At 39.9% G+C, this 20,466-nt stretch overlaps 2 protein-coding genes across 2 annotated transcripts; both read left to right on the top strand.

The window, feature by feature from the left end:
- Positions 1–3,437: 3,437 nt before the first annotated feature.
- Positions 3,438–10,347, top strand: eapp (e2f-associated phosphoprotein). Its single transcript, XM_082516540.1, has 6 exons — positions 3,438–3,604; positions 4,333–4,511; positions 6,401–6,532; positions 7,151–7,265; positions 7,382–7,510; positions 8,958–10,347. The coding sequence occupies exons 1-6, from the start codon at positions 3,525–3,527 to the stop codon at positions 9,244–9,246; spliced, it is 924 nt and encodes a 307-aa protein (XP_082372666.1). The 5' UTR covers positions 3,438–3,524; the 3' UTR covers positions 9,247–10,347.
- Positions 10,348–10,922: 575 nt separating this feature from the next.
- Positions 10,923–15,574, top strand: sptssa (serine palmitoyltransferase, small subunit A). The gene is made up of 2 exons (XM_082516541.1): positions 10,923–11,169; positions 13,340–15,574. The coding sequence occupies exons 1-2, from the start codon at positions 11,067–11,069 to the stop codon at positions 13,441–13,443; spliced, it is 207 nt and encodes a 68-aa protein (XP_082372667.1). The 5' UTR covers positions 10,923–11,066; the 3' UTR covers positions 13,444–15,574.
- The last annotated feature ends 4,892 nt before the right edge of the window (positions 15,575–20,466 follow it).

Genomic DNA, 20,466 nt, shown 5'->3' with positions numbered 1-20,466 from the left:
AGGCATGATTCTGTCACTGAAATCACAGAAATCACTGTCTGTGGACACAGTTCACCATGCCATCCATAAATACGGCATAAAACTCTGCTGAAATGTTATCACGGCATATTTCACCAATGCTTACCAAAGCTTTAACGGACAATATCAAAACAGAGAAGAGACAGGTGTCGAGAGATCCTCCAGTATGTCCTCTGACGACTAAAGATGGTGCACAAACTGCATTAATGAAGCCAGTGCTTTACTGTGGATGTGCGGCCTACATGCCAGCATCACCATCAAAACCTGACTCCTGAGAATCACCTCCAGTATCAGTGATGCAGTCAGCTTTCATGGCTTTCTTACATGAAATACTCTTGAAATGACCATTTCAACCAATGAAACAAACTGTTAATTTATTTCATCACCTGGGGAAAAAAATTGTTTGAGTGCACAAATGTTATAAGGTAATATACAGTGCTGTGAAGAAGTTTTTAGTTTTTGTGTATTTGTCACACCTTAAATGTTTCTGATCATCCAATAAATTGTAATATTAGACAAAGATAAAACGCAGTTGATGCAAACTGCAGTTTTGAAATGATGATTTCAGTTACTAAGGAAAAAAACATATCCAAGCCTGTGTGAAAAAGTAATTACCACCTAAACAGAATAACTGGTTGTGCCACCCTTGGCAGCGAGAACTGCAATCAGACATTTGTAATAGCTGGCAATGAGTCTTTCACAAAGCTGTAGAAGAATTTTGGCCCACTCTTTTTTCCAGAATTGTTCTACTTCAGCCACATTGAAGGGTTTTCTGTTTAAGGTCATGCGTCTAAAACTGCTCTGACTTTGACGAGGCCATTCGACAACCTTTTTTTCAGAGGTGAAGTTGATGGTGTGTTTCAGATCATTGTGCTCCTACATAACCTGAGTGTTCTTGAGCTTCAAGGTACAAGCTAGTGGCTAGCTATTTTCCTTCAGGATTTTGTGGCAGAGAGCAAAATTCATGGTTCCATGAATTACGACAAATTGTCCAGGTCGTCAAACATCAAAGCAGCCTCACACCAATTACTTTTTGATACAGGGCTGGGTACATTAGGGTGGCTTTTTGTTTTTTCTGAATGAATGAAATCATTTAAAAACTCAATATTGTGTTTACATTTTTATTTTTATTAAACCTTTATTATACAGGTAGACCCACTGAGACTCAATGTGTCATTTACAAGCAAGACCTGTTCCAGACAAACATATTAAACTTACAACAACAACAGAAACAATAAAATAGCTAAACTCGTCTAATGCACACAGTCATATCAAAGGCAAGAACAAGTTCCCAGTGATGATTTCACAAAAACATGTGTTCGTCTTTTAAAGTCTGCAAGTGGAATCAGTTGAGAGAGCTTCAAATCCTGCAATAATGTGAAGACAGGGCAGAAAAGGAGAACACCTTATTTCCATGCTCTGTATGAACTGGTGGAACAGTGAACGTAATGATGTCCTGAGACCGCAGTCTATGACTAAACTGTTTGTGTAACATGCACTCTGATAAATAAGAGGGCAGCAAACCAGAAATAGAGTTATACATAAAGTGATACCAATGAACCGTCCTACTTAAAGCAATGAGGACCAGTCAACAAGAGAATATAAAGTACAGTGGTGTGTTAAAGGTTTATGGCCAGTTATAAATCTTAATGCCCCATGATAGACAGAATCCAACAGATGAGCACAGGCATTCATGTAAAGTATATCACCGTAATCCAGGAGGGGTAAAAAAGTGGCAGCAACAAGTCCTTTCCCTGCTGTGAAAGAGAAACATGATCTGTTTCTGAAAAAGAACCCCAGCTTCACCCTCAGTTTCTTTATTAGGTGGTCAATGCATAGCTTAAAGGAAAGATTGTCATCAATCACAATGCCTAGATATTTGTATGACGCCTCAGTTTCAATGGAAATGCCTTGAGCAGATACATACCTCCTCTACCATAAAGGGTGTAAAGGAAAAAGTATTAGTAACTGAGGAACTGCCAGCAGAGTTGTATATGTATGTGCTACACAGAATAAGAAGCAACAAAGTGTTTGTTACAACAATTGAGAGTTTTGGTTTTGTCTGACACAGGAGTGGAGTTAATAATTAAGTGAGGAGGTAGCTCTGTGGAATGAGAGCTGACAGAGAGACTTTATAGCTTGCCAAAACCTCACCAGCTAGGGTCATTTCGAGTGTCAGTGGTTAAAGTCAATAAGTAGTCACAGTTGGCCTTTCTGCAGCTGATGAAAAAGTGGCCAATCACCATCAGAATCTGATCTCACAGCTGCCTAGGCCTGGTTTCTCTCATGTAGGAGACCAGCCAGTTCAGAACTGAACCAGGGGCCCACCCGACCTTTAACTCTGACCTGACAAAAGGGTGCATGTTTGTCCACAAAGCAGATAAAACTCTCTGGAAATATTTCCAAGCTAAATCGACATTGTCAATCAATGTAATACGACACCAGTTACCCATACGGAAAAGAAATAGTAAAAACTTATATGTGATTACTCATGAAAGTGGTCACTTTCATGAGTAAATCATATAAGGCTTACATGATTTACTCATGAAAGTGGCCACTTTCGCATTACTTTCATACATTGTTTTAGTAAGTATCCAAAACATACAAGTTTCATTATATAATTTTTCAAGGGATCTTATATCTGTTTTCACTCTTATATGCTTTTCATACAAGTTTCACACAAGACAGATACAAACTTTATAAGATTTATATATATCTTTTCCATATGGGTAAAACTGAAGAAGTTATAAAGAAAAGCTTACTCACTGAAAACTCTTTAAATTTCTTTTTGTGATTATGTGTGAGATTTTAATGTTTCCCACAGCACCAACTATGCCTGCTTAATGGGGTTGAAACCATCAGTTGCGTCGTGCAGAAGTCAGGTTGGCACACAGCTGACAACCTTGTTCCATATTATTACAAGAAGCAGTCACCTAAGTAAAGAGAAATCACAGTCCATTATTACTTAAGTTCAGTCAGTCCGGAAAAGAGGGTTCCAAAGCAGACACATCTGTGCTAATCAGTCCTTTATGGTCAAATAGCTGCTAAGAAATCACTACTAAGGAAAAGCAACAAACAGAGATTTGTTTGGAGCTAGGAAAAACAAGGAATTGGCATTAGACCAGTGGAAATTTGTGCTTTTGTCTGATGAGTCCAAATTTGAGATGCGTCTTTGTGCGACGCAGAAAAGGTGAGCGGATGGTCTCTACAAGCATGGAGGAGGAGGTGTGATAGTGTGGAGGTGCTTTGCTGGTGACACTGTTGGGGATATATACAACTTTATAACATAAAGCAGTTTTTTTTTCATCCTTTTGTTATATTCCTCCCTAAGAGCCTGTCCCACACTCCAGCCCAGTTGAGGGCGGTAATAGACTTTAGTATACGCTTACCAACCCTTATTAAACACAAACGAAGAAGAAGCGGAAGCGGAAGAAGCAATTTGGCGTGTTGTAGCTAACTTATCAGCACCTCATGCTATTGTAATTAACGCTCCTCTAACATTTAACATGAATAAGCTAGGTCAAGCACAAGACTTTGAGTCATATGAGATCGAAGAGCCGAGCGACGAAGAGCGGGCCGCCAGCAGGTGCGAGGATAACACGGGTGTTTATTTTTAGGGGCCAGCGCAGCTTTGGCTTTGGGAGGCTAAAGTGCAGTTAGCTAGCTGGGAGCTAACATGTAAACAAACTAGAATAGCAGGGAGACTGCGCTGAGCCCCTCTTTACGGTGAATTTATTTTAACGTGACATGGATGTTACTGCTTAATTATGTTTATAGAAAGGCGGCAGATTTTTACAAGTCTAAATGTTGCAGGAAAGCGGGTGAGAAGAAAATAAAATACACGAGTGTAGATGCTTATTATTGCCCTAATTAGCCAAGAATATTCTGGATTTATTATTATGGCGCTAAATTGGAGAAAATTAAGCAAGACGTCATAATTATTAATAGTTATAAGTGATGTCTTGCGATGTCTTGATGTGTCCAAAACTTCAAAAGAACTTGTCTACCTGAAGATCTGAAGTTTATTCATTATTAAAGCAGCAAATATGTATGTACCGATGGATGCAGTGAGTACAGGCAACTTATTTTGGTTTTGAGTTAAGCTTAAAGCGACAGTTTCGACGTGGATTCTTGGTTTTCAAATTAAGTGCTTAATTATTTGGTCTTTTAAATACTATACGATACCACCAGATGATATAATGTTACGTGTGCAGAATAACATATGAATGGTTACTTCAATTTCTTAATCTTCTGGGTTTGGGAGTCTGTGGGTCTTTTTGGGGTTTTTTCCTGAAAACTTTTTCTCTGTTTCAGTTCGGAGGATGAGCTGGACGTGCTCCTGAACGGGACTCCGGACCAGAAAAAGAAGCTGATCAGAGAGTATCTAACTGGGGAGAGCGAGTCATCCAGCGAGGATGATTTTGAAAAAGAGATGGAGGCAGAGCTCAGCTCCACCATCAAGACCATGCAGGGAACCTGGGGACCAGCAGCAGGTAACACCCAGCTGCTAGTATTTGTATTTTCTTAGTGATATGTCTGGATTTACTTTTCTATTAACTGATTAGATGGCAGCTATAGCTAAAAGCTGTGTGCAAAGCTTCATCTTAGCTAATTCAGTGTTTGTGATGTTGTCGTTTTGAGCATTTTTAATGAAAATATCTTACAAATAATCAGCTGTGTGGTTCATTTATTTGCTGAGTAAAACTTAGCACTCCATCATCTTGTCCAATTATGGCCACTTCTGGCTCCAAAACAACCGGCGTTGCCACTGTTGTTAAGCTGGGCAGATACTGTGCGGGTTTTTTTTGTTTGTTTGTTTTTCAGTCACGTTATTCAGCTTCTGCTCAAACTGCACGATTGACTCGCAGGGGTTAGAAGTTCGCAGGTCACGATGCTCACATTATACGCCCCAATGCTCTGATGCGACTTCAGTGCTCACACTGTGCGTCCATAACATGAAGGGCGTGCAGATCTCTGATGATCTGTCCTGGACTGCAAATACCACAGTGGTGGTAAAAAAGGGCCAGCAGCGTCTCCATTTTTTGAGAGTGCTCAGGAGGAACAACCTGGAGGAGAGGCTGCTGGTGACATTCTATAGAGCCACCATAGAGAGCATCCTAACGTACAGCATAACAACATGGTATGCAGGGTGCTCAGTTGCAGACAGGAAAGTACTGCAGAGGGTCATCAGCGCAGCCCAGAAGATCACTGGCTGCTCTCTGCCCAGCCTGGAGGCCATTGCAAACTCTCGGTACCTCAGCAGAGCTGGCAATATCATTAAGGACTACTCTCACCCCAGTAATCAACTGTTTGAACTATTACCGTCAGGCCGACGGTACAGGTCACATAAAACCAGGACAAACAGATTCAGGGATAGCTTCTTTCCCAGAGCTATCACCGTAGTAAAAAGGCACAAAACAATTGAACCTGCTTAACTATACCATACTTACCACTGTCACTATATTATGCTGCTATTCATACTATCATTATATGAATGTTGCTATTCTGTATATATCGTACTTATTATTGTTTGAGTACTTCGGTTGTTTTATTGTACTTTTTATATTTTATATTTATTATTGCATTTTGCACCAAGGGAGTGGTACTCCAATTTCGTTGTACCTTGTACAATGACAATAAAGGCTATTCATTATAACGGAAAATCTGTCGCTCGCTCTCCCTCTCTGTCTTTCACTCACACAGACACGCACACTGCCACCATCAACTTTGCTAAATTGCTAATGAAAAACATTGATCAGGCAGCTGTGATTGAGCAGCAATGTCCATCCAATTATTTTCACGGTTGTTGTGGTCATGATAATTTTGTTAGGCCACATGGGAAAGGCTCAGATGAGCTTGCCAAAGTTCTACAAGTTGTGCCTCCATCGCTTGTGTCGTGTGCCCCGTTTTTTCACTTTCATTTCTGTGTTTGCGCGTGCGCAGTGTGAGAGGCTGCTGTGACACCCTCACGACGGCCGACAGGATTTCAAGCAGGTTTGGTTTTCTTACGACCGAGCGATTGATGATCGGGAGCTGGTCGTGAGGTGTTAATCGCTTCTCGATACCCTACGTATACTACACGATGCACGAAACACGATGAAGGCGAAATTCGGGCCGATCCCCAAAACAGTCGCACGACTGAAAAATCGGCTCAAAATGAGCCACAAATCGCACAGTGTAAGCCCAGCATTAATTTCTGACTCACTAAATAATGTGCTGCAGCGTATGTTTAAGCACAAAACAAGTATTATGTTGTGTCACTAGTGGTATAGGAGGAAGCCAAGTTTAATCCCAAGGTTAACTAACTTATCCTGCTGTGTCTGACAGACCGTCTCTGTAAATACAGTTTGTGCTTAGCATTTGTGTGTTTGTTCTCTGGTAGAGACCTCAAAACGACCAGGAGGAGGAGGAGCAGAAGGGGAAGGAAGTGCTGTTGGTGGTCCTGGACTTTCTAACCCACAGATGTATGATGAGGTTTATTTTGACTCGGACTCAGAGGAGGACGGCACACCGAGTAAGAGAACTGGTTTTCCTGCTGTGGTTACTAACAGTCATTAAGATGTCATTGTCTTACTTCTCGCTATCACCTTTTCTATCCCTTTGAAGAAGTTAGGCTCCATAAATGCTAAAGAGGTAAGTATTATTTCTCAGTTGCAGTGAATAGATAGAAAATAAACTGTAGGAAACTGAACAGAAGAAAAAAGGAGAGAAGTAACAATTTAACATAAACCAGTGACACACTCCAGGGCCTGATCGACCCTGGCAGGGCCTCCTTGGATGAGGGTGTCTAGTGATAATGGCCGAAACACCTGATGAATCCAAGGTCCACTACTGATGATATGTCCCAAATTTAAAATGATAATCTAGATCGATCTCTAATCCCTAAACCTAACCAAGGAAGGAAAATGGCAGATTAGCCTGGGTAAAAGACCGAAAGTTGAGGCACACAACGATGTGTGCTGCTGGCAAAGTTTCTAGGCTGCCTTTTCCTCATAACAGCCATCCCTCGAGAGTCTCTTCATCTAAAGCAATGCATTATCAGGGACTGTAACATCCAGTCCTTTTAACTGAATCATGATGACAGAATACATGTACAACCTGCCACTAACAGTATTTAAAATTTCTTCTGTAGGCAGCTCAACAAGCCAGAGGCGGAGACAGCGGACCATTCCGACCAATGACGAGCTGCTGTACGACCCCGACGAGGACGACAGAGACCAGGCCTGGGTTGACGCCAGGAGGAGAGAGTAACACAGATTCTCTTACAATTTCTAAAACACATGCCACCAGATGTTTTTGCTTCTTTTTTTTTTTTTTTAATTTCCCTCCAGAGACTCATTCCACCTCTTACCTTCCTGTGTAGGTACAGCAGAAGAAAACGACCTGCTGCAGCTTTTCACTCAAAGCTTCGCCACCCTCAAGCTTTGCCTCACAGCGACGCTGTGCTTAACTGTCCCGCCTGCATGACGACGCTCTGCCTGGACTGTCAGAGGTGAGGCTCCACAGCAGGTTTCAAAACAGTGCAGATCCCTATCTTTACCCAGCAGCAGATTAAGGTGTCAGCCTAATGTTAACTGAGATCACAGAGCTGCTCGCCTCTACAGAAGTTTGACATCCACAAAATCTGACTGATGATGGAGTAGTGTTACATATACCATCTCTGATAGTGGCCAAGTTTCTTTTTTATTACACTAAAACGTGCTTCATGTCCTACACAGTGGAGTTTCAGTCCAGCAGAGGGAAAATTGCTAGAGCGTAATAATACTGACATTTTAAGAAAAGTCTTTGAAAAGTGTTTGTATTAATCCTTGTTTATGCACAGCGTGCCAAAGTATCACATGCAATATATTTTAGGAGAGCTCAGGTCACTTGTTGTGATTGAGAACAACATCATGTTGTATTCAATATGCTCACCGTGTGCCCCAAAGCACGGCAGTGTGCACTGAAAATAACCTTGCATCAGTTCGCACACACTGCTGTTTTGATTTATCTTCCACCTGTGGTGCAACTCTTGATTTTGTAACCTGGAGCGTTCCACTGCAGCTGTCGCAGCTGGGTTGAACACAAGTGTACGATTGTGTCAGGTTTTCATCACCATTTTAATGATATTCCAGGACAGAAGCTCAGAGACATACACATATACAGAGGGAGATTTTGAAACATTTTGAAAACTTGAGACTTTGGGGTTTTGACTTCTTCTCCTCATATATTAGTGCTGATGTTGGCGGTATTCTTTGAGTGGCGACACCCATCATTCAGGCAAATAATGCATTGACTTCCTTTATGCCCTAATGGGCATAAATAGAAGTGACTGCGTGATAAGCTTGCTGCAGCGTGTGAAGCGACCAAAGCAGAGGGTGTACTGGAGCCTTATGACTTTAATTTGGTGATTTAACTTATCCAGAATGTCCTTGCTGAGGGCACAGATAACAGGAGCTGAGGGCCGTTTAGCCATATACTTCAAACAACTGGAAACCTTTTCGCAAAGCTAGGACTCGCCCCCTGCTGCCCCCCTGCTGGCCATTACAAAGAATGCAGGTTAATCCACTTCCACTTAAGCTTTACTTCACTGACACCAAAGCTACACCCATGTTTTCATATATGCACAGGACTAGTTCCCATGTTTGACAAGCTGGAGTGATTAAATATGTGATGAAAATATGAATAAAAACTGACTAAGGAGAGCCAATGGGCCATTGCCCAACTCCCATTACATGTCTCTGATTAGCCTGGTTAGATTAGGGATCATAGTATCACAGTCAAAGCTGTTTTGACAACACAAGGCATGTGAGTCACTTCATACTCTACATCAGTTTTTTGTTGTTTGTTTGTTTGTTTTTTAAAAAAGATTTGAAGTGATTGTAAGAGAAACGTTCATTAGTTTGTAGAGATTTTGTCATTTTAAAATGTAACGACACATCACTCTTGTGTCCGTTCAGGCACGAGAAGTACCGCACGCAGTATCGAGCAATGTTTGTGATGAACTGCACAGTCAAGAGAGAGGAGGTGCTGCGTTACAAAAACCAGCAGGAGAAGAACCGGAGGAACAGGAAGAGGAGGAGGGGACAGCAGACAGAGACGCCTGCGGATGAGACTCCAGCAGCGATGGGGATGGATGCTGATGAGGTGTACCACCCGGTGCAGTGCTCTGAGTGCTCCACTGAGGTGGCCGTGTTCGATAAAGATGAGGTTTACCACTTCTTCAACATCCTGGCCAGCCACTGCTGACAAGGACTGAACGAGGTCTGAGCTGGACTTTGTCTCTAACTTCACACCTCGTGGCTCAGATCTTTGTCTTTATATCCAAAATGCTCACCAAAGCAAAGCTAAAGGGGAGTGAACACTGGACGTGTGCTCATCACTTTAAGTTAACGCTGTTATTGTTCTGTATTTGCAGGATGTGTAAATGTCCATCTTCTTTTTTCTTTTTCTGCAAATAAGATCATGGCGCCAGTGATAACTTGTCAGTGTTGTGTTTACAGGAGTTACAACAGTTTTGACAGCTTTTTTTGCTTCAGCGTCACGGCTGAGATGGCAAATCAGTCTGTGATCAGTCGCCTGATCATGTTTGTCATACACATTTTGAACACATTGTTCAACAGGTAACAAAAATGAAATCCTTTTCAGCATTAGAAAAAATGTACCACCTCATGTCTGTAAAACTTTAAGTGCTGCGCCTGAACACAACCTTTTGCCGTTGACTCCGGTGTTCTTGTGTCTTGTCTTACTGCGTGTGTAATTTGGAGAGCAAAAATGTTGGGAGTAGAAAATTTAAATCGGTCACACAAATCTGATTTATTAAGGTACAGGTCAGCATAATGCAGCTCTCCTCTGGTTGAATCCTATACTTCACCTCCTCCCACTTGATTACACAAATTCCTCATCAATTTCTGACAGGACAGTTTGCCCCTATATTAAAACATATTGATTTTCCTTTAGCTTCCCCTCATTAATCTGAATTACAATGCTGTTTATATTAACAAGAGCATCATCAAACCTGTGCCTTGTTTTATTTGATTTTTTGTTATTTTATTAGCAGAATACTTCGACACTCATAGTGTCTGCTTGTTTTCGACCAATTTGCACCGCTGTAGTTTGAATGCTGGTCATTATTGTGCATTGTTAGTAGAGCAGCCACAGAACCTTCTACGACTATCAGTGTATTTTTGCAATTTTGCCATCATGCTAATGTGGCCTGTGTAATTGGCCATAAATAATATAGACTAAATCACACTGACACTGAAAAACTTCTAAAAGTTTTACATTTGCTGCTGTTTTTATTTTTTAAAATGCAAAAAAATACAGTTTTCTGAAACTTTTGAAAGGCTACATCATTTTTCCTTGACAAATAATCTCGCCTGAGACGGGTAATTTTCAGCATATGCATGCTGCCACAGTTATGGCTTCGGTAAGTAAATGTTCTGATGTCTATCAGAATTGTAGGAATAGAGACAGTGCTTTGTCTGCCTCACTTGTACACAGTTGGTATGATCATAATATAGTTTCCTGACATTTAATTGGTAGTTAACTGATTTCATAAATATCTGTACTTCTTAAGGAAATGTGTTTCAAACTGGGGAGTATAGCATTTTGTTGGGGAATCTATTCAGCCATGGAATGATCCACATTTAGTGCTTTAGTGAGTGTTTGGGCCAGTAGAGTGCTTTGGTTTGGGGGGTGACTCAAAATCTGTTTTAAAGAACCAAGATATTTGATGCTTAATGGAAAGAAAATACACTAAGATGGGCACTCGGTTAAGGCAAAGCAAGATAAACAAGCAAATAAAAATAGAGCTGCTGTTCTGAAACATAGAGTATAAATCCAACTTTGATGTGGTGTTGAAAGTTACTTTTGACTCTTATTTTGAAATTAGGAAGGTGGAACACCCTGGTCTGCGTCACAATCATACGGTTGAACGCGGAGTTGTGATTTGCCGGAAACCAGCGCCTCGCGATTAAACCTTACGTGAGCACAAAACACCTCACCACGAAACATAAAGAGGATAAGAGCCGCGAGGAAGGAGCAAAGTTGATTTTAAAAGTTGGACCATGGCACTTGGAGAGTGTTGGAAGCAGTTATCCTGGTTTTACTACCAGTATCTTCTGGTGACAGCCTTGTACATGCTGGAGCCCTGGGAGAGGACGGTGTTCAGTATCCTTTTTCCGTATTGAAGTGGCTTCTGAAGGGATGTACTACCGAGCTAATTTGCTACCTTTAGCCGAACGCTAGCCTGACTGGCCTAGATCTTTCACTGATAGCGCTAACTTTGGGTAAAAGTAAACATAGCTTCAGTTGTTTGTATAAACCATTTACAGCATTTTAACACATGAGCGGTGATTTATGGCAAATGCGGCATATAGACCGAGTCGGCCCTTGTTATCGTTGAAAGCTAAAGAGTTCACAGCTTAGTCAATTCTGAATTGAACACTCATCCGCCACATTGTAGAGACTGCTCTAAATGTTATTCTACAAGTTATGTGTTTTAATCTGTAATTGGTTTGTGTATAAACGGATGAAAACTGGAGCGATGTGTGCGTAAACCGCTTCCTAGTTCATAACCTAGTTGACATAAAGAAACGTGTTTGTAGTGACAGACTTGAGTAAAGCGTCAAATTCCTTTCATTGATACATTAAAGAATGTTTCACACTTTGTTGTCGTGCTGTGTACTTTGCCTTTCAAGTCCAGCGTGTGTGCGGTTAGTTTACTCTTTGGGCGGCATCAAAGCTAAGCTAGCTTCAGCTACTGTAAGAGAGTCGGTCAGGTGATTGTCGCGTGAAGTACATACACGTTACGTATGACCTTTATTTTAATTTTATGCTTTTAAAAAAACGCAAACAATGTTAACTGAACGAAGTTAATAATTAGAGTGTACCCCTTGTTGATGGTTTTATGACTGTACTTTGATCTGTGGCAGTGCAGGAAGTCATCAGTATCACGTTCTGTGCATGATGGCGTCACTGTCGGGGTGTATCTCGTCTCCCTCCGAGGGTCAGGTGTGTTACTGTGTCTTCCTGATCGTTATCGGCCTGCATCTCATCAAATAACTTGACGCAGTCGCTCAGGGATCACACTGGTTATTTTATTGTTGATCTACAGGAAGCAGATTATGGCTACGATGAACTTAACTTCCAGTGGCTGATGAGACTTTTGTAGGTTTTGTAAGTATTTAAGGGTTTGGGTTTTTTCCTGTTTCTTTTCCTATCGGGAATAGCAAGTGAATGAGCGTTAGAAAATGTCAGTGACTGACAAAATTTCTTGGTTGACAAATCTGTTAGGAAATATCTGGTCACTTGATAGAAGGTGTACAGCTCTGTAGAGAGCTGTGACCTCCAAGGTTATTTTCATTGCAAAACATCCTGTCACAAGTTTAAAATCTGTTTTGTACAACATTTACAGCTAAATGGAGCAAAAATAAACACTGAAGTTCCTCCACCTAAAGTTTCCTGGTACTGTAAATGATCTTTTTGAGTCATAAGTTAAAAATGTAAGATGATAAAAAGCAGCAGTTTCTGTCCTTGAAGAACCAGGAGCTTTCAGATGTGTGTGTGATGCGGTTGCTAATTTTCTTGTAAGCACAGTAATTTTGTCAGGCAAGACAACAGTGTCACATATTCCCACTGGAAGATGCTGCCTGTGGAAAGCAGCAAGTATAAGAGCTGCAGAGCCTTCTGCAACTTGCCTTTTTGTGTAGTGGTGATCTTATATGATAGCTATCAGCAAGGACATTCAACAATGAAAATGTCTATTGGACCATGCTTTGAGCAAAATGATGGCAACAGTCTGCTTTCCTGTTTACATTAGCAAGGTAATTATAAAGTGTGTAAACATGCTTTACGCTCAATAGTGTGATTTTGAGAGCATTATTGTGGCTATCTCTGTACATAGTTTTAAAGTTATTTCAAATATTTTTTCCTCCCTGCTTTCTGGAATGTAAATCCTGCCGAACGAGTTTGAAATTCTTTCCAGTTGCTAGAAGATTTACCACTAAAGTTTGACTTGCCTTACTGAAATTATGAGACTTTGTGTCTACACTTTAGCCACAGCTGTTATATAAGCCAGTTAACATTTTGCAGGGCTTGTATTGATATCTTTTCTATTCACAAACCAGGAAAAGAGGTCACTGACTGTTTGGTGGCCAAACATTTGCATGCAGGTGTAACTGGCTGCCAGCCTGTATCCATTAGCAGGCAGTGTTTGTTGGATGTAAATCACATTACCAGCTACTGATTGTTGAAGGCACATCAGTTAGAGTTTGTTTGTGGTTCCCTGCAGTAAAACTTGAATGTCTTCAGAAATTCCTCCTTAACGTCTCTCCTTCAGACTCCCTGCTGATCTCTGTGGCTGGTATGGCCATATACACCGGCTATGTGTTCATGCCACAGCACATCATGGCCATCTTGCACTACTTTGAAGTCATCCAGTGATCCAGGGATCCGGATCGTCGTGTATGTCTGTGGCTTCCTGTCAGTCCATCTGCCTACTCCCCATTCACCTGTCTTTCTGCTGTCCTCTGGGGTTCTGCAGCGGAAATTTTCTCCTTTCCAAGACTGATCCAGTATCAACGGTCAAGTATCTGGCTGGGAGGGTCATGCCAGATACTTTGTTGGACACTGTAGGCAAAGAAACAGTCCTCACGACTGTTTCTTTGCTACTGACGTTCAGATTGTGAGCAGTGCTGGGCTTGGAGGCAAAGCCTTGAAAAGGGGTGTGCTTGGTGTTGATTCACATTAGGTTGTTCTTTGTGCTGTGCTTTTTCTTCTTCTTTTTTTCCCCCTCTCTCTTCTGGATCAATTATGCCTTAATGTGTGTACGTTAAGAGGACTATTTTGTTAATTTCATTGATACACTAAAACAGTTGTCTTAGTTACATTCAGAGATGGGACACACTGGACGATGAACAGAATACATAGAATAAAAAATACACCATTTTTTGAGCAGGACTGGATCCGGAGGGCACCTGATTCTCAATCCAGGCTGTCAAGTTGTTGCTCTTAGGAACTGATAAACTCTTTTCCACCGTAACTATTTCCCATCACTTTTATGCTATGGTTTGTACATACGGGCACTGTAACTGTTGATCGTGTGCATCATCAGACGGTTCAGTCAAAAGGTTAATCCTTTTACAATATAAAGGTCAAAGGCATGACTTAAACTGCTGAGTAACTTTCAGTGACTTCCTCTCAAATCAAATGCACTTGCAGTCAGTTAAATGAGTGATTTATTCTCCACGTTGGAGGCGCACATCTGTAAAAAATGCTTTTGTTTCTACTTCCACCACTACAATAAGGACCTTCATCCTTATCCCATTAGTCCAAGCTGGGTCAGAATGTGAGTGTGATGAAGCAGTCTGGGCATTTTAGAGAATCTTGGTCTAAAACACCCGCCCATTTTAAAGGATTTGTTGCCCACCTGAAGGTCTTGAGTGGACTCAATTTGCCGTCTTCCAAATTTGGTTAGTCCCCATAAATTATTTCAATATTCTTCAGTTGTCTCTTTTCCCTTCCACACACATTGTCATTTTTAAGTGGCACTGTAATCACTTAAAATTCCAGGGATCAAATAAATAGTCATGACAGTGTGAACTTGCTGCAACAAAGCTGGGTTTGACACATCCTCCTTTTTTTTTTTAACTTTACACTCCAGCCCTTATTGCTGTAAGCCAAATTAACACGGTCTGATTTTGGGCACAGCAGTTCTGCCTGCACTAAGTACTACTGCAGAATACACCTCCAAACTACTGAATGAAGTTTCATTGTCATGAGAATGGTGCAAGTATTAATTTGTTGATGCAGAAAATGTAGAGATGTTGTTAAGCTTGATTTTAATCTGCTGCCAAGTCTAATTTAGACCAATGGAACTGCAGCGACTAGAGCACACCAAGAACAACTATACAGTCAATATTAGTAAATTCACTTTGATCTACTGAGAAACTACAGCGATTTCTTCCCTTTATGAGGCTGTGAGATGGTAACGTGTGGTTTTATGTGCTTGTACATATGCATTGCTCTGAAAAGCCAGCATTGTCCCCTTTTATGCTTGAGAGTGCTCAATTATCCAAAGTTAATGTTACTGTGGTCGTCATTAAGAGTTTCTTCAGCACAGAAATGTTAGCGAAAATACATTTTAATGTGAAAATATTTTATGTGTATTTGTACTGCCAATGTTACTCCTGTAAGAATTACGATCCCCTTTCCTTGCAAAATGATGTATTTTTCTCAATTATGTATATATAACCTTAAATACATATTTGTAAAGTTTTATAGTCAAATATATTAGTAAATGGAATTAATCATTTGTTTTTGTGAGCTATTTCTTCTTCTACATGACTGAACTCATTAAAGGGATGTTAAACTAACGTTGTTCCAATTGGTCTCAATCCTTCCTGTGCACTTGTCAGTGTAGGCCACTAGATGGCAGGGTTTCTATGGTTTTTCTTTTTCTCTTGCTCCTGCAATCCAAACAAGAATGAACGCAGGTGCGTTGTTATCAGTGAATGTAACTTATTGTAAACAGTCCATTCAAGACTTTCGTCAATAAAAAAAAGACAGCCTTAAAGTGGATCTTGTGGATTTCATCATCAAAGTTTTGTAAACATGTTTATGAGTATTTACATAAACTGAAGGTCTTGATGCATGCTCAATCATCCCCAACCTTATAAACCGTGCATTTGCACATTAATTATTAATTAATTATCAAGAAACTGACCTCACAGCCCATTATTCATTCAGTGAGCTAGTTTCAGTCATTGCACAAAGGTACTGTTTATAAGATTGGGGAAACCTGCAGTCAGCTGAGACTGAAGTCACTTGGATGAGTGATAAAACGTTTCTCCTACTGAAAGCGCCAAATCCAGATGAACAGAATCAACCTTCTGGGAGTTACATAAACTGAAGTACAAATTTAAGGTAAGATTACCGCACCTGAGTATTATTATTCTTTGTTTAAAAGTTTTTTACTATGATTTTTTTGATGACCATTGGCCTGATTGTTAATGAGTCAACTGCCCCATGGGCTATAGAGTTACTTTTTAAAGTAAATTTGTAATATAAAATACTAAATAATTTATGGTTCATTTAAAAGACCCCCCAAAAAAGAAAGAACTTATAAAAGCTGAAATTTTGCTTCTTTTTTGGTCTTGAATTACAGCAAATCTGAAGTTTCACCATTTTTGACAAATACTCATCACTACTATGAGGTCTTGTCTGATAAATTATGATTTCCGTTGTGTAAAGTTGATTAAAATAGACATTAAAACAGGTTACTTTGTAACTGGTAACCAACCAACATATTCAACTAAAGGTTTTAAGTGGGTGTGCACAAGCTAACAGATGACTATATCCATTGTTTCCAGTGTATGTTTGGGACATACTTGTGTTTAAAAGTCTCTGCATGCATGTGTAGCAGTTAAAGAACAACCCTGTCCACAGTTATTACATTTTTAGCCATCATAGTAAAATTTTGCACAAATGAACAAAAGTATTTTTTTTCATTTACTTATGCAATAAAAAAAATTATAAAAAGTATTTACAATGTAAATAATTGTAGCTTTATACAGCAGCAAATATTAAAGGTTTAAAAGAGCTGTATGTAGATTTTTAAAACTTGTAATTAATATCATGGGGGGAGGGGGGTCATCTGATTGCTGGGGCTTTCTCTGTGTTTTATATAAATGTAAAATAAATATAAAATATAAAACAGCTTGAGGGGATTGTTGTTGTGGTGAAAGTGAAATGGAATTTAAATGTAATTCTAATTATGTTTCAATTCAGTATTTTTTCCCCACAATTTCCCCTTTTTAATGGTAAGTTAGCCAAAATGTGTTAATTTTACTGTCATTCATTTGACAAACACAAGCACCAGGACTCTGTTATAGAGAAGTTTGTGAGGGAAGCCGTTGAGAGCACACTCAGCCAGGTGAATCATCACGGCCTCATTTTTGGATACTTCTGTTACTTCAGTATAACTGTAAATTTTGACTTCACTAGATTTTGGATAAGTGGAAGAATACTTTTCCCCCATGCTGAGTCCGTTTCTGTTCTTCTCTCTTCATTTGTTTTTGTTTGGGGTTTTTTTTGTTCTGTTTTTTAGTAAACTAACTGACACTAAATTGAATTGGAAGCAGTAAAAAATAATTGACTGACAGAGATGTAATGTAGCGAATACCACTGTGGAATTTCTATTCTCCAGACTCCAGGGCCCGTATCCCTAAAGATTCTGAGAATCCTCTCAGAGAGCTCCTAACTTAACCTAAAAATTCCTTGCCAGGAGTTTTAGCTTAGAAGTGATTCCAGAACATTTTCAGTGAACTCTGAGCAAGGAATGGATGGAAAATCCTATCTTAGTGAGGAGGAGTGGTTGACCCCGTTGCTAGGTATGAGTCATCATTTCAAAAGCCGTGATTGGTTGATCCTACAAGTTTGATGGAAATTAGCTTTTGGTGATAATGAGCATAGGATGTACCCTCAAATCAATAAACATAATTATACACTCTAATCTTATGCTGACTGTAATTGTAAATAATATTTCACATTCAAGAAAATATCTGGAAAATGAATAGTAAGCTGTAGGGGTTATAGCCTAACATTAGAATCTAAAATATGTGAAAACTTAAACTCATTACACCCTGTTCAAATAATGATTTGTGTCTTATTTGCTCATATTAATATCCTAGCTGACATATTTTGTACTTTCACTCCCATATGGACCCTGTTGAAAACAAGATGGCCTATCTCAAGGGGCTGTCCTTAATGAAGTAGAAATCACAACGTTACAAGTCCAGTGTGGTCTTAACGAGGGTAACACGGCTCAGCTTTTAGCAATGTCTGTGATTGCAGACCCAAGTCATCACTGCTGCATTGTTGCATTTTCCCGGATGCCAAATACCTCAGGGTTGTGATTACTTTCGTCTCCGGTGTAATAGTGTTGTGGCGTCGAGTTGGTGAAGTAATTGCATCTCTAAGGAGATCCACCACAAACATGATTCCTGCACGATCCAATCTGTAGCATCTCAATAATTCCCTGTCATCCAGTGTTTGCAGGACATCTCTCCTGCCTCTTCTGTTGGCCATTTTGTGCAGCTGCTTAGGGGAACTCCTAAGCCACTAAAAGTCCTCTTCCCTGCTCTTAGCAGATCTCGCCTTAGGAGCCCTTTTAAGCGTTAGGAATCTTGAGGAATAGCTTTTATATTAACTGGGATTGTCGTGTCACTTTTAGGGGAAATTCTAAGAAAACGTCATGACTCTGAGAATTTTCTTAGAATTTGGCCGCTAGGAGCCACTTTTTGCACAAAGATTCTTTAGGGATACGGGCCCAGGTCTCTTTTATCCTCACTGCATCTTGTCTCCTCAATGGCAAATAACTGTCCTTGGACTTTCTATCACTATTATTGTCATTATTATTTTAAAGTATTCTTCTGTTTACTTTTATCCTGCTGCTAAATTAATTTCCCCTTGTGGGACAATAAAGAAATTGAATTGAATTGAACAAATTAATGAGCTTTTCATCTTTCCAGCTCCCAGCCTGCTGTTGGTTTTTTACCAATACATTGTTCACCTTCACCTTTGTCATTCCCATCTCTTTGTTTAGCTACTGGAGGATGTCCATCATCTGACTGCTTCATTTAGCTCGCTTGGCTTGCTGGTTTTCTCTTTATTTCAATTCAAGTCAAGTCAGCTGGCTTTATCGTCATTTTAACCATCTGCAGTGGTACAGTACAAAGTGAAAGGAAACAGTGTTGATCCAAGACCATGGTGCTACATAGACAATCAACACAGGACTACATAAAGTGCAACATTCCAAATAAAACTGCAAGTAACAGTACAACACCAGACAGAACAGAACGATACAAACACAAGGTTATTTAACTCAAACCCAACTTTGATGCTTGTTGCGTAGTGCAAGGATGCCAAACTCATTTTACATGGCAGGCCATATACAGCTCACTTTGATCTTATGTGGGCCGGACCTGTGAAACCTGTCGGTATAAAGAAACTTAACTACACATTTAATCACTAAGATTTCCTAATATAAGACAAAGAAGCACAATTTCAACAGTACGTCTGTTTTTCTACATCATAAAGAAATACTGCTGTAGTAAATGAAATAAATCTGTCGGCACAACTGGGCTTAAATTGTAAGAAGTAAATGTGTAAAATAACAAAAATCTATCATTTTGATACACTTTGGTGTATTGTGAATGGCCATGGCGGAGGTTGAGCTGTAAAACTTGCAAGAATAGTTTCAAAATGTATGTTGAGACACATGTGTGCGCTTTGCGGAAATTATGGTACAACATGTTGTGTCTTGGAACACACTTAATATTAATGTTGTCTACAGTCAAGACAGTTTAATTCATGCTTTCCACGACACATTTAACATTCGTGTCTAATATACTGTTAATATGCACCACTCTGGACTTCTGCTGTGACATGGGGACTTCATGTACAGTCACACCTACAACCACCACAACTATGCATGTGCTGTTGCTTAATGTAAACCCGTCAGCATACATCAGCTAGCATTTTATGGCTATACCAGCTTTTCTGTAAGAAAAGCCAAAAGGACAGAAATTCTGTTTTGTTTGTTTGTACATATTATAGCTACAGACACAAAAAGTAAAAACTTTTTTCGGCTTTTCTACCATTGTCTCCTATTCATAGAAGGTACCATCTGTTGCCCCCTTCCTGAATGGCAGCCAATTTCTAATAGAAAGTATAGGAGCTCTGCTAATCTACAGAAATTCCTATCAGTCAGTCGCAACTGGAGAAGCCTTGTGGATAAAGGTTGTGAAACTCCTTCAGTCACTCCTTTGTGGATTAAACTGCATATTTTCTGCATATATCTGAATCTAATCCTGTCAGACAGTACAATGTTGTAGGATTTGTTATGAGGCATCATAATGTAATGGCTTGCAGTAGACTGTCAGGCGTTATTTTAGCCTTGCCCTGTAACCAGGAACTTGTATAAACCTCAGTAAAAAAAAGAAAAAGCCTGTCATGTCCCATGACATTCTAACCTCACTTTCAGAAGCCTCCAGGAAAAACAGATGAATTAGAGTGGATTTTTGTGGTCTTGAAAATCATCACAAATTGATATCTCCTGATTATCAGCCATCAGGAGCTTCAGTCGAAATCTCCTCTGTGTCGCTGCCAGGCTTCAAAAACACTCTCAAATTACAACATGTACGCACTCTGCCAAGGAATCATTCCTTCCTTTGCTCTCTGGCTGCAGATCAGAAAGGAAACAGAGGTCTGGTTACTGGTTAACTCAGACGATGAAGCTATTCTCACGTACGCACAAGAGGGTGCTCACTGGAGTTTGAACCGCCGTTATATGAAACACAAAAACAATCTGATTTGCCCACAAATATACCTTTATTGTCTCTTATATGTCATCAGATGTTAACTTTTAAAGGCTACACCTACTTTAATTTGCTTTGTGTTTTAGTG

Source organism: Aulonocara stuartgranti, assembly GCF_965226115.1.
Source record: "Aulonocara stuartgranti genome assembly, chromosome: 19".
In the NCBI taxonomy this organism is placed as follows: domain Eukaryota; kingdom Metazoa; phylum Chordata; class Actinopteri; order Cichliformes; family Cichlidae; genus Aulonocara; species Aulonocara stuartgranti.
This window is presented reverse-complemented; position numbering and strand designations above follow the sequence as displayed.

Coding starts and splice junctions, on each gene's coding strand:
- sptssa (XM_082516541.1), top strand. CDS start 11,067: ATGGCACTTGGAGAGTGTTGGAAGCAGTTATCCTGGTTTTACTACCAG. Junction 11,170..13,339: donor CTGGGAGAGGACGGTGTTCA/GTATCCTTTTTC, acceptor TCTCTCCTTCAG/ACTCCCTGCTGATCTCTGTG.
- eapp (XM_082516540.1), top strand. CDS start 3,525: ATGAATAAGCTAGGTCAAGCACAAGACTTTGAGTCATATGAGATCGAA. Junction 7,266..7,381: donor GTTGACGCCAGGAGGAGAGA/GTAACACAGATT, acceptor CTTCCTGTGTAG/GTACAGCAGAAGAAAACGAC. Junction 7,511..8,957: donor CTCTGCCTGGACTGTCAGAG/GTGAGGCTCCAC, acceptor GTGTCCGTTCAG/GCACGAGAAGTACCGCACGC.